At 37.7% G+C, this 14401-nt stretch overlaps 1 protein-coding gene across 5 annotated transcripts in view; it reads left to right on the top strand.

Annotated features, from left to right (window-relative positions):
• Positions 1 to 14401, top strand: part of ZDHHC14 (zinc finger DHHC-type containing 14) — a 114143-nt gene that overhangs the window by 48590 nt on the left and 51152 nt on the right. For 3 of the 5 annotated variants that reach the window (XM_026844439.1, XM_026844437.1, XM_026844441.1), the window contains exon 2: positions 12418 to 12590. In XM_026844439.1, the coding sequence (XP_026700240.1) occupies positions 12418 to 12590 (173 nt within the window). The remainder of the gene's footprint in view (positions 1 to 12417; positions 12591 to 14401) is intronic. The other 2 variants (XM_026844440.1, XM_026844438.1) reach the window with 1 other exon arrangement.

Raw genomic sequence — 14401 nt, 5'->3', positions numbered from 1 at the left:
TGACAAAGTGTCAAATATGAGAAAAGAATGGAAATGGTCAAGTAGAGAGAATAATTTAGTTTATTACTTTAAGAAGGGCATAAGTCAAGTACTCAGCTCATTAAGAAGCTCAGTTGCCTGGCACTGCTTCAATTTGTGAACTTATTCACAGTAATATGATGAGTTCTTTGGTGTGTGCTTCATACTAGTGAACCTTTGAAGGTTTGATCTTCAGGCTAATGAAACACTAAGTAATGTGTTACTATTTAATGGCTGCGGAAAAAATGAAGTTTTGTTTTGGAGCGTAAGAGGGAAAAATAATTGCTCTTGGAGGAATAAGTGCAGATAATGTTATCTAAAGTTCAATGGTCATGAGTTAGATTTACAGGTGTATTTTGATTTAAGAGTGCTTGCATGAGTGTCCATTCTTTGCTTTTTTTTTTCTTTTTTCAGACAAAGCAGAGTTGGAATAAATAATTCTCTACTTAAGTTGTAAAGCGAAGTAGTTTCTTATGCTTTGAGACGAAAAGGATTTTTCTATGCCTGTGAAGAAACAAAATCTTGTGCTACTGGTCTGTCTTATTTGTAAATAGAAATTACTTACTCTGCTGCAGTGTTGCATGTGTCTTTCATACACTTTGCTTTATTGCTTACTCGTTGTGAGCATTAGCTTAATGTTTATAAGTAGGAACAAGGTGCACCAAGGACTCTCTCTTCTGAACACATGTAGACAGAAAATGCTATACAACTCCATTACACTGCACCTTTACACAGGAAAGCTATTGAAAAATGAAGGGCATACTTGATGTCTGAACTTTGTTGACATGTCCATAAGGGCACAGAAGAGAAGGAGGAGGCATGCTGGACATTCATTCTTTTGTTTAGTGCAACTGTTTGAAGAAACATAAGGAGCATGCTTCTTATAGTTAGCTATATGTAGCTCATCTCTTTACACTATTCTCTGCAAGTCTGAAAGGCAGGCTTCTCCATGGAGCATGGACTTAGTCAGAGGACAGGCTAGCAGAAAAGAGTAAAGGCTGGAGCCATTTCTATTTAACTTCATGCCTTGCTAGTTTCTTTTTTGTGCAAAAGTGTTGAAGTGCAAACCAACAGTTGGAGTGATATTTGCATGGTTGAGTGTGTCTGGGAGAATGGTTTACATAAGTCTGAAACTGGAGGGAACAGCAGAGCCATGTTTGACAGTGGAAAGATGGAGAACAAATCTTGTGTTGCAATTCCTTAGAGTGTATTCTGGGAACAATGAAGTAACTGAGCTTTGCTCTGATTTTCAAGGCTGGCCTTGCCTTGGGGAGAGAGGTCACTTTATTCCCTTTACAATACCATCTACTAGATGGGGATATAAATAGTGGCAAAAGAAGGTGCAAAAGAAGTACCTATCACATAGGCGATAACAGGTTGCATATTTAAAGCGTTAGAAGAAAAAGTTTGAAATGTACAGTTGCAACTTGTAATAAAAACCTTCCTTGCTTTGCTTCACCTTCTTGTAATGCTTTCAAAAAAAGTTTTGGCAGTCCAACAAAAATACACATGTTAAACTGAAGACATAAATTATACTTTTGATGAAGGGTAGCAGTAATATCCTGTGTTCATTATTCTCCACCACCTGAAATCCTGGTTCAATTTACATTAAAATTGGGAGTTTGTGGTAATTACTGAATGAGATTGCAGTACCAACTCAATTGGGAAAAGACTTGAAAATTTTAATGAAATAGTAGAAAGTGAAAGTTGCATATGAAAAAAAAATTAAAACTGAGTGGGAATTTTAAATAAAATATTTTTAAGAAACAATGTAAAAGCTAGACATTTCTTTGTTAATCTATTCCAGTCTTGTTTATGCATTAGTAGTCAAAATAGTTACTGTACAGCAGCTAACTGTAAAGTAACTGTGGTTCTTAAGTGACTGGAATTTGTTTGAAGAACATCATTCTCTTAAATAGGAAAATTTTTTTGTGCTGTAGAGCTTACTACAGAACCTTCTGTGATACTCTCAACCACTAATATGGATTATTTTATCCTTAGTTTTTAACTTTGAAAATAACATTTCTTTTATAACTTCCTTTAAGTGTATTTTTCTGTAATAGATGTTTCTTGATGTAGTTGGCTTAAGAGAAAATATGTTAGAATACATTTCCCTTATTTAAACATGTGATTTAAATTACAGAATTGATGTATCGAAGAAATTACTTCTGGTCAACTATACAAGTGTCCAGGAAAGGAATAGGGAACGAAACATTTCAGTCAGTGTCATGTCTTAAGAGGAAAGTGCCTGTGCATGATCTATTTGTGGAACTACAGAGAAAAGCATGATATGATAAAGCCACTGATTTTTAATTTGAACATGCTTATCTAGGTTTGATAAGTTTTTAACATAAATGTGTATGCAGAACATTTTAGACATTTTCCTGAGACGGAAAAAAAAAAGAAAAAAAGGAAAAATTCAGACAAGTATTTCAATATTCAAACACCTCAATCTTTTCTGTACACATTCCTGAAGATAATTAAATGCTACGACATTGCTAACTCTGGTAATTCAGAAGCAGTCTTTCACTGTAGGGTGTTTCTTAAACTTCTAATGCCTGGGCTTCCATGCCTGGCACCCAGATCTCAATTCTGCTGCAAAACAGTAAAAGGCCGTTTAAATTACAATCCTAACCAAAATATTTGTAGGGATGATGATTTCTGTGTAGATGAAGTACTGTGTGCTTTATTCCATGAAATAAAAGATTTGCCTCAATCTGCTCTTGCAATTTGTTTATATTTAAACTGACTCATTTTTAGATACAGAGAGCTGGCACTGCTTTGGCATGATGCGTGCCAGTTAGTTGTTGGGGTTGTTTTAATCTGAAGTAGCCTGCAGTATGCCAGTCTGTCCAATGAATGCTTAGTCTGTGATAAGAGAATTCCTGTGATACTGTGAGGAAGCAGTAAGCAAAAACAAAGGATGCTATTTTAAGTAAAATCTCCCAACGCAACACTTGTGGAGACCCACGCCTGTGAAGTCACTACGAACAGGCCTCTCAGGTCTTTGAGAAGGATGATTGAGTCGCTGAATTGCTACTGCTCAGCTCTGCTTCTTTTGGGAAAGAGGAGGTTAAACTCTCTTGGTTTTATGTTTCTCCTTGCTTTATTTTCCCAGCTGCTTTATTTATAACAACGTGATGTACACTTTTGATATATAGTGTGGGCAGGATCATCAGTTCTGTGCTTTTTTTTATCAGTAAAGGAGCCCCGGGAAGTGCTGTATCTGTGAAGCTTAGGTCTGTTTTTCAATGAAAGAGCAAAGGCTTGTATTGTTGTGGGTTCTACTGAGAAGTTGAAGTTTCAATATTTTTCCCCCTGTATTTTAGATTGAAGTGCGTTTGTGTTTTATGCAAAAGATTTGCAATATGGAGAATTGCGGGGCGGAAAAAAAAAGTAAAAAACTGCAGCATATAAACCACCAGATCTATTTTTCAGTCCTCCTGGGTGGCCATCCATGAACCTTTCACATGGCCACAGCACTACCACAAAGGGAGAGACTTTCTGCAGACCCCCATTGCCACTGCCCCTTCTTCAAAAAGACTTCAGGGCTCCCCCACCCTGCCTTTGCACAGCCTGTGGGCTCCTGGTCCCCATAGCATTGTGGGTTGGGACCTTGCTAGGAGCATCTAGCACCCAGTCTGGTGCTTCCCCTCACTCCTTGGTGGCCATGCGAGCGTGCTTTCTGCATGTTGCCCAGTGTTCCCTTCCTATTATTATCCCTGCTGCTCCTTACTTCCATGGACCAGGGTTTGAGCCTCTTTAGCCTAGTAGAAAGCGACAGGACAAGAGGGAATTGCCTCAAGCTGCACCAGGGAAAGTTTAGACTAGATATTAAGAAGTCTTTCTTTCCAGAAGGGGTTGTTAGGCATTGGAATGGGCTGCCCAGGGAGGTGGTGGAGTCCCCATCCCTGGAGGTGTTCAGGAGTTGGGTCGATTTAGAGCTTAAGGATATGCTGTAGGTGGGAACTGTGCTAGGCAAACAGTTGGACTAGATTCTGTGGCCTGTGCGCTAAAGAGTGCCAGAGCGGCATGTTGTTGGAGCTGGGACAAGGGGGACAGGGTCAGGCACCTAGATGTCTGCTGCCCAGCCCTTGACTGCAGCTGTGAAACCAGTACAAATCCCTGGAGCAGAGCATCCTCCACTGAACTTCTGGTATGCAAGCATGATGTTACCTGTGCACATGACAGTGGCATACTCTCCATGGTCGTGGTTGTGGACACCCCAAGGTCTGGCCAGGCACTCAGACAGGGCAGCTTTGGTCCCACTGCACAGAACATTGTCCAGCCAAATGGAGCCTGAGCTCTGCCATAGGTTGAGAGTGCCATCCCGCAGCCCAGTTGCCGGCACACCACACTGGCGTCAGGGAAGCTACAGTTGTCGTCACACATGGTTCCCCACTGTTGGTCATGTATCACCTCTACTCTTCCAGAGCAGCGGTGGGGGCCATTTACCAGGTGGAGCTCTGCAGGATGGGTGTGGATGGCCGTAGGGCAGCTGGATGAGTCTACAGAGGGCACAAGAGGTGCAGCATGAAAACCCCCTTGCCCTCATTTCTGCAGGACTGTTCTGCACTCCACTACTGTTGTCGATTGCACTCCAGTCACCAGTATGTAGCCAACTTGGGCCAGGACAGGGATGATGCTATGTGGTCCCAGCAACCTGTGGTCTTTCCAACTGTGGCAGGAGATCCTGATGATGCTGGGATGGGAGAAGGAGGAAATCTTTTTTTCCTGAGGTTCATGGGGAACCACATCCTCTTTGCAGGTGGAGGTGACAATCGAAGGGGCTCAGCACTATTGTGTGCCAACATCTGTTAGGACAATTCTGGCATTGGTTTAATGGTTGGACTAGATGATCTTCAAGGTCTTTTCCAACCTAGATGATTCTATGATTCTGTAAGTTCTGTAACTATGGGTTGGATTTCAATTTATGTCTAAGTCCACACAGTAGTTGAATGCCTCTGGAAATGACAGTTGAACTTCCTCCTGCCCTCTGTGTGTTCCTACCTGTCCACTGGCAATCATTATATCATACAGTGAGTGACTTTGTTCAGGAAACTGATCAAACAGAAAGTGATTTTTTTTTATTTTTTTTTTTTTTCTTCAGAAAAGGGAACATGTTGAGAGCAACTCCTGTTGTAACTGTGTTAGCCAGCTCACATGTGCTTGTACAAGGGAAGTGACAGTAGAGTGTGGCCAAGGGTAGGGATTTCATTGACAGGCCTTAGCTAGGCTTTACATATCGCCTTTAGACCTTACAAATTGTGCAGGGCAAACACAAAATGCTGCTTATTGAAAGCTTGAAGTATGCTATCTGGCAACACCTTACTTGTGTACATTTTGATTTCCAGAGAATCCTGTGGAAAATCACCTAGAAGCTTGTACTCCTTCAGGGACTTGTTTGTGGCATAAAGCATTTCCGCTTGTTTTGTCCCAGTTTTCATTTCTGCTCATAAGTACTTAGGATTAACCTGATGGTTTAATTATAAAATCACATAACAGGAAATAATTAGAAATAATAAGGAAGCAATACGACACATAACAGGAAAGAAAGTGTTCTATATGAGCTGTTTAAAAGGAATCATGAGTTTGTGTATTTAGTGGAATTCATTAATCGGTAGTCTTTTACTATGGAAACCAGAACTTGCACTGTGTGCAAAACCAGAGAATTAAAGTACAAATATATTTTTAGTTTTTCAAGTTAGTCAGTGAACATAAATTGCAACAAAGCAATTTTTTTATTTGCTGCAGGGTTGGAAGCTTGTTCTGAGTTTGTCTTTTGAGGATATGTCATACTTGCATTGGCCTTTATTAAAACAACCTGATTATTTTGTAAGATTCAGGCTCTTGATGCATAGTTCATTAGCTATTCCCCATTTTCTTACTACCTTGCTTGAAATTTCTGGCCAACAGTTGATGCAGTCAAAATTTTAGAAATTGCGTTTTGTAAAACAAAAGTTCCTTCTCTGTATAGCAGAGCAAAATTGAGTTGCCCTTGTAGGAGCTTCTGTAACCACATCTGTTTTGCAGACAGGTTCTTTTTGCGTTATGCATTTTATCTATCCTGGCTTTGAAGTTTGACAGTGCATCATTAGAGTTAATTCATGTAGCAATAAAAGTTGGGAGGTCATGTAAGGCTATTACTTTGGTTGTTGCATATCTGCTGCATTAAACCCTTAAGATCTTTCCTTGTAGGAGGGAGTTTGTGATTATCTTATACAATTTCGTAATCAACACTGTTTGCTTAGCTTCATCTGAACTCCTACATCTAAATCCAGCCAGTGTAATTCTGATTCCAACATTTTCACTACAATTTAATGGAGTCAGTGCTGGAAGGAGTTCCACTGAACACTTGCTAGTTTGAGCAGGGGAAAGACAGGTCCCTGCAGTCTTTCATTCTTGGTAATTGCTCATGTGTTTTGACATCAGCTTTAAAGAACAAACTTTGTCAGGTTTTTACATGAAACTTTGAAGACCAGTTGTTGAGCTTTTGCTGTTTGGGGTAATACTAAGCTAATTTTATTTTGTACTAAGTTTGAGAGAACTTCTAAAGTACTTAATTAGGTTTGAGGATCATGCTGTTTTGTAATCTGTGTGATTTCATCATGTTAATCTTCTTTGGTTTAAGTAATAATTTTTAAGTTCTGGTAAAAGCTGGGACACTTATGTATGCAATATACTTACTATTCTTCCATATTTGTTCCCACTTAAAAATTGTTTTTAATTAGAATTAATTTTAAGTGGAGTTACCCCCAAGTGATGTAACAAATACAGGCAAAAGAAAGATGTATCCAGTTCTATAAAATATCAAATAAACTAGTAAAGCATTCAAGCAAGGTTAAATGCTTCTTGTCTGAAACCATTCAGTAAATCTGCATTTATGATTAGGGTATAATATTTTAGATTATTGAACTGTGGAGGAGGTAATATTCTGCCTATTTCTTCCCTTCCTGCTGTCATTCTGCCTTTTGTTAGCTGTTGTGTTTCCCATAGTCTGCATATCTTTGCAGCATTCCAAATGTTCTGGATTTGAAATTAAATAAGTATTAGAAGAGTGACTTTTGTCCTGTATTTTATCAAACAAGTTTTTGAAACTAATTGACCATTCTGAAATGAGAGAGTATATGATTTTTAAAAATAGTTCAAAACATAAAAAAGAATAATGAAATAAATCGATTTTTTAAAAAGTAAATTCCAAATCCCATTGAAATTAGTCTGTTGTTTTCTTAATATCTCTTGGAAATGTTAATAGCCATATTAAAGGCTGTACAAAACAATCAGGCAGATGTAGAAAACTAATGCAGAACTTCCCTAGCTAATCTTGTTAGCCATTTCATGTAACATTACTTGAACTCATCTATACTCAAATTACACCACAGTTTTTGTGTGTCAACAGCAAAGAATTAACCATCAACTGGTTGATGCACTGCAAGTTGTTTCTTATTGTAACTTTTTCCTTGTGTCAGACCTTTCTTAAAGAGTTTCCTCACCTTACCTTTATAATAAAATAAGGTCCTCTCAAAAAGGTAGTTGTATGAAGAATGAAAACCTTAGTGGTCTGAATGAAAACCTTACTGACAGCTGCTGAAATGGGGGTCTCCTCCCTCTCTCCCAGGTTCCCTCTGCCTCTAATTTTTTTATATGCTGCTGTCTCTCTTGCTTGGTGCTAATATCAACCCTCCTTTCCAAGTGTAGATTTGATTTGTTAAAGAGGCAGAAGGAGAAGTCCAAAAAATGGTGGTGTTTTCATACATTTTAGTAAACTAACCTGGCTTGCAGAAGAACCTGACAAAGGTTGGCATAAGGGCAGGAGTTTGGGACCAAGTGAATTGGAGCAATGGTGCAGTGAAATTGAAAGGAAGGGGAAGCTGAGAGGAGCCATAAATGTGGAAGGACAAACAACAAACCCTTTGGGTTAGTTTAAGGGAAGCAGCAGAGTCTCATTCATGTGGGACCGAACCCACGGTTCTCAGTGCAAGCCTTCTCTCTTAGTGTTGGACATCACCTGTGGACATCATCGCCAATAGCTACTTGTATATTAAATAGGCCATACCTACAGAAACATAGATTAAATTGATGATGTAGGAAACAACTATTTTTTCCTTCTATTACTTGGTTCAACTATACTTACATTATGCTTTTCCTAGAGTACATTTATATCTGCTGCAAAGAGTATTATGTTGATGAAAAACTTGACATGTAGTATCCTATTATTTGTACTTTTATTGTTTTTTGCCTGCCAGTTTAGCAAACGTTAAGCAAGATTCTCATTTCTCACAGGTGTAAAACCTTGTCTTATTTGTGCTCTTTAGTAAGTAGTTGTGTTTGTTACTAATGGGTTTTTTTGAAACTACAGGGTTAGCCTCTCTCCAAACCTCCATTATTCCTACTGGATAGATTTGTCTCTTACTGTATCTTCCTCTCCGTGAATAACAACAACTGTCAGTTCATCTTTCCAGGAAAAGCCTTAAGGAGGCTTCTTTTCTCTCCTTGCCTTTTCTAACTAAAGAGCTTGAAAGTTGTAGGACTCTTACTGTGTGTGCTCTTCAGCATGGTTACTGTGTCTTGGTTAGCCACAGGGAGCACAGACACACAGTTGAGGGCTGCTAGGTGGTAAGAATTACTTTTGTTGATCTCCTGCATCTTTTGTTCATGGAGATGATACTTCATAATTATCTCATAAATGCTAGTATGTTTTTATTTTATTTAGCTGTGACAGACTAGTCTTCCAGATTATTTTATTTCCTCCTACACTCATGCAAACTTTCACATAATGCTTCAAAAAAGCAACTGAGAAGCCAAGTAAAAAGCAGGGCTGATTTGTATAAAGCCCCTCTATAGATGAAGTCAAAACTTCAGGTTATTACTGGTTGCTATGTGCAAATCAGAACATTGTTCTTTGAAGAAGCTATTTCCACAAAAATACTTTGTAGTGGGATCTATAGTCAAGTAATACTTCCTAAAAATGTGTTTCCTGGCACAGACCTAGTCAGTACTTGCTATCATTACAGATGCTGGTTAAGAAGAATAGTTTTACTTTGTCTAAGATGTAAACTGAGGATGTTAGTTCATGTCTAGTAGTTAGCAAGTGCTGATTTTAAAAGGTGTCACTGTTTGCTCTGCAGAAGGACAGAGATTTTTTTCTGGAGATCTGTGCTGCTCTATCATAAATCGTGCTGCAGATGGGCAGTCCTCTGCATGAAAGTTCTGAAATTTGCTGTCAGGAAATACCTGTTAATATTTACTTTAAAAACTCACTGAAAATACCATCCAGATAACATATTTCTTGCAATATCTGAGGAAAGTTGATGCCTGAAGGGATGCAAAATTAATTGAAGCAAATTAATTAAGAAATTTGAGTAAACATTAGGAATAATCTTTTTCTGTGTACAATATTTGACAAATTTAAAAGTAGTAACACTAAAACAAATTATTTAAATAATTTTGACTTAGTGTAGCAGTACAAATACATTTGTTTTATAAGTATGCAAATAGAAATTATATAATATGCAAGTGTATTTCTGCAGATCTATTGACAGTTTTGAGCTAAATTCCACTTTTAGTGGATTTTTTTTAAACAACCCAGAATATACTAAAACTTTTTTCCCCCTGCTGTTTTTTTATACAGACATGAAGAAAAAGAATGGTCTATATAGTATATGTGGGGTTTTCTTAATTTAATTGACAGGAATTTTAAAAATTAATTGGGCTTTCTAAAGGACAGTTATGACTGAGCTCTCTGCAGATCCATGTAATAGTATATCATCTGTTCATACATAAATGGGACTGGATTGAATGGTCCTGCCTAGGATCTGAATCTCTGTAAGGACCGCTTTCTCAGCTTGAAATAATTTCTGAATTGGTGGAGCAATAGTTGGTTATTATTGCCAAAGTTGACATCTTCAGTCTTTTCTGCATTATTGCTGGAATAATTGCAAGTCAAAGTTGATTAAAATACAGGGTGTTAAACCATGAAAACACCTTTAGGTGAAGCAGATTACCTTATACTTGCCTATGGTGAATGGTGTGCAGGGCTCAGTGTTTTTTTTTTCACTGCAGGTGTATTTGGTTCAGCAAGGCAGATAGAGACATTTTTATGTTCTTTTACTAGAATGAAGTAATCACTTTTCAGCAATGCAAGGCTTTCTCAGTATTTCACCACAGGATTTTCTTCTTTCTACCAATTCCATATGAAATTGTTAAAACATGTCACTGTCATGATGGCTTTTCAGCCCTTCAGAGAATGCACTGGGTATCACTGAGAAATTAAATTGTGTAGGCAGGCGCCATTGCTGTCTTTGCAATGGGCGCCTGTCCAAATTGTGCCTGCTGTCCTGCCCTGAGATTATCTCATGGTACCTTTTGCACACATACAGCTCTTGTTTGGTCAACAGACTTCATCACAGTTGCAATTTCTTTGGTATGTGTAATGAATAATGCAATAGAAGAATAATAGCACTGTGCTATATTTAGTGTTCATTAATGTACGTTTTCCCTCTAATCCTTTTAAAAATACGTTCTTGCAGCCTATTTGTACTCTTGTCTGAGCATATTACAGTATTTTTGATTTCAGTAATCCTTTGTGGCAAGAAATAAATTGAACAGTAGGACATTTATGTGGTATGAAAGCTGCTCTTTGGTTGTTTGTTCTGACTTCTCTGACATGAAGGGAGCAAGGCTTATCTTCCAGCTGTCTTGCTGCTGCTTCCTTTAGTTAGCACTGATTTCATAAATCTGGGTCTTTGAAACATATTTTTCTAAAAGTATGCATTTGAAGTACATGTCCTAGTACTTAAACAGCAGTCCTTTCATTATATGAAACTACAGTAACTCTTACCCCTTGCCTCTTTTTTTTTTTTTTATACACCGTTGTCTTTTTAATCTTTTGTAACTTGTTACACCTGTAATATTACATTCACGTAGGGTAAAAGATGAATTCCGCTCATAGTGATGATATGATGTGCCGTGTAATGCGTTTGGACTCACTGCATCCGTGAAACCCGTGGTGTTTGATGGAACAGCCAAGTACATTTAACAGGATTATTCAGGGAGATAAATGCTTGGTACGTGGTAGCTGGTATGAAGTGTGTTTCCATTCTCTCCCCATCCTGTTGGCAAAAGTGATGGACAGTGAAGCTGACATTGTCATCACTTGCTCAGAGTTCATGTTCTTAGTGAGGGTAACTGACTTGCAGTGCAAAAGCTTCTGTGTCTGAATCATCATTTAAGGCAGGCAGCAGAAACAGGGAAGATGATGTTAATTATACTTGATTGATACCTAGAAGCTTTAGATGAAGCCCTAAGGCCTAGAACTTGGTGGGTTTTGGCTTACGTTGGTTTTAGGTTTATTTTATGGCCTCATGCAGACACCCAAAATGCATGAAGCCATCTCTGTTTTGCTAACCTCTACTTAATGTAAGAGCTATGAAGAGAGTCTTCAGCCTGTGTGTTTTCTAAGATGATGACACAGTGAGCTATTGTGTGACTCAGATTAACAGAAGTGATAGACTGTGTGATGTCTAAATGTTCATATCTCTTCTTTTTGTACATCTGTAAAGAGATACTTATATTTGTGTGTTGTTTAGATTCCAATGCTTCTGTCCATTTTGATTTTATTCTATGTGAAGCATAGAAGAAAATTTGCTAAAACTGTGATCCAATCTTAAGACCTGCATGTATATTGTAAATCTGGTACTGTAGAGCCTTTTTTTGGTGCTGGTAATAGGCTGTTGATGTTGCCCTAGACCCCCTTGGATTATTTATTTGTAGATGTAGATGTGTTGCACTGTCATTTGCACTCTTTCTTTGTAAATGAGTAAACAAGTTTACCAAGTTACAAGAAATGGATTAAGAAAGTAGTGCTGTTATAAAATGGGTATATACCAATGCTATTAAAGGAATGTGTCACAGGTGTAAGTTCTTGAGCGCCATCTTTGTGATGGATGATAAATTAATTTTATAGACTTAATTACATTTTTCAGTGTGGCTTATTTTATCTTTCATGATGTTATATGCTTTGCTTTTTATTGCTGAATATCTTCAGGTTATTTCCCCTTCCCCTCACCCCTTCCAATTTACTTTATGCAGTTGGACAGCAGATGAACAAATATATGAGTTTATAATACCCTGTAATAAAAATATTTTATTATGTAAATGAGTATTGCATATTAGTGAGGTCATTATGCTATTTGGACCTTTATTAAACAGATCATGAGAAATTTCAGAAGTGTCATGAACACATAAACAGAAATTTCAGCTCCAATAAACATTCCAAGACAAGTAATATATCACTAGAAGAAAATTTAATTCTTTGTATGAATTTATAATGGTAAACAGTTTTTGAGAGCAAGTTGCACTGTGTGTTATTGATATGTTTAATCTTTTTTTTTTTTCCAGTTGTCCATATTTGTCAGAGAAGATTACACCTGCTATACCTGCAATTGGTGGGATTCTTTTCTTTTTCGTGATGGGGACCCTGCTGCGTACTAGTTTCAGTGATCCTGGTGTCCTCCCACGCGCAACACCAGATGAAGCAGCAGATCTAGAGAGACAAATAGGTAACACTGAAGGTCTGTTGTCTCTTCGCTTTCCTCCCAAGGGTGCATGTACTGTGTGAAGGCAGTGTGCTGCTCTGCTCATGGGAGGAGTTACTCCTATCTTGCCACAGTAATTGTTCTGGAGTTGTAATGTCTGATGACATTGCAGTGATTCCTGTGGAGAGATGGTTGATCATTTCTTCACCAAGAAAGACAGTAAAAATCCTGGCCCTGGAGAGTGATAGTTACTAATGTAAATATTTCTCAGTAAGTCTGGTAGAAGTGTCTCTGTTGTGTACAAGAGAATACATTCTTAAGTGTTTTTGGCAAGAAAGCGGATATTGCAAAGGTTCTACAGCTGTGCATCTTTTGAAGTAATACACCCTCAGAGTTTAACTGAATTTGTTAGTTATATTGTAAAGGAGTCAGATAAGTCTCTATGTTAATATGCTATCTCATAAGTTGATGCAGTCTTGGAAAGATTTTTCTTCAGTAACTGTAATAAAATATTACTATTTTTTTTATCTATGTAAAGCCAACACAAAGGAGAGTGAACTGGATTTTGATCAGCCTCATTTATTGAGAGAATTGTTAACTAAATTCTAATTGTGGAATTTCTACAGCTACAAATATATTGAATAGCTAAAATGTGCTATCTGGACAAGAAAGCAGGATGAGTTTGCAGAGCTGCTTCACAAGCAGTGGTTTTGTTTGCTTATTTTTAAGTAAGCTACTAAAGTTTACTATATCTGCTTTGATATGATAGTCAATGGAAATCCTGTTTTCTGAAGCAATTTCAGAGGAATGCTAACTCATATAATTAAAAAGACAGATAACAGTTTAATACAAGCACAGGAGAAATATCTGTGGTGTCCCTGATGTACTATAGTACAGTCTTAGGCTTTGTTTACTGTGACAAATAATTTAGTACATTCATTTGCTTCTACTGAATTAAAGCTGTTGTTACAGGTACTTCTGCATCTGTAGAGTGTGAATTTGAGGGGTTTAGTTCAGACTAGGTTTTGTCTGGTTCTCTAGACTGTATGTCCTCCACAAAACACAAGTGAAAATGGCCGAGGGGCAAACTCGTTTGTTTAGACTCTGACACCATCTTATGGGGTAGAGTTCATTTGCTATACACATGGAGCCAAAGTTCTAGTTTAGTTTACTCAGAAAGCAAACGTAGTTTGTACACACCAAAATCACACTGTGAACCATGCCCATGTAATAAATGGGAATGATAGGCGAATTCATGTCAAAATAGAAAAATTTCAACAATATGCCATTAGTTTACTCTTACTGCTTAACTGTTAAGAGTCAGTAAGCACATCATGCAGCTGTATCTTCCACTTAAGAGATCTGTTGGACAAAGAAGTATTGTTAAGGTAAAATAAAACTAGGAACGACTAGTATTCACTATTTTAGGCCTTTATGAGCCTTTAGGAGAGGGAAAGTAACAGGTTTGTTTTTAAACACATACATACATGGTTGTTTGAATCTAAGGGTTTCATTGTGATGAAAAATCTTGTCCAAATGGCTCAGTTTCTGAAAACTGCTCTCAGAGGAGGAAGAATGGGTTTACTTTCTGGAAGCATGCACGTTTTCTTTGGTATGGATTATTTTAAGAAGAAGCAGGATTCCAAAATATAGGGATGAGTTCATTGGTTGTCAGTACAGTAAGATCAATTTCTTTCACCAGATTTTGGCAGATCCTGACCACAGCTGTTATACTATTTATGTGTTAAGATAAAAAGGTGTCTGTGTATAATTAGCAGCATTTTGTGTATTTCAGAGTGTTTGGATTTGAGTTCTGAAGTGGAATCAACACATGCTACATGCAGCAG

Source organism: Athene cunicularia, assembly GCF_003259725.1.
Source record: "Athene cunicularia isolate RWA chromosome 3 unlocalized genomic scaffold, athCun1 chr3_part1, whole genome shotgun sequence".
Taxonomy (NCBI): Eukaryota; Metazoa; Chordata; class Aves; order Strigiformes; family Strigidae; genus Athene; species Athene cunicularia.
This window is presented reverse-complemented; position numbering and strand designations above follow the sequence as displayed.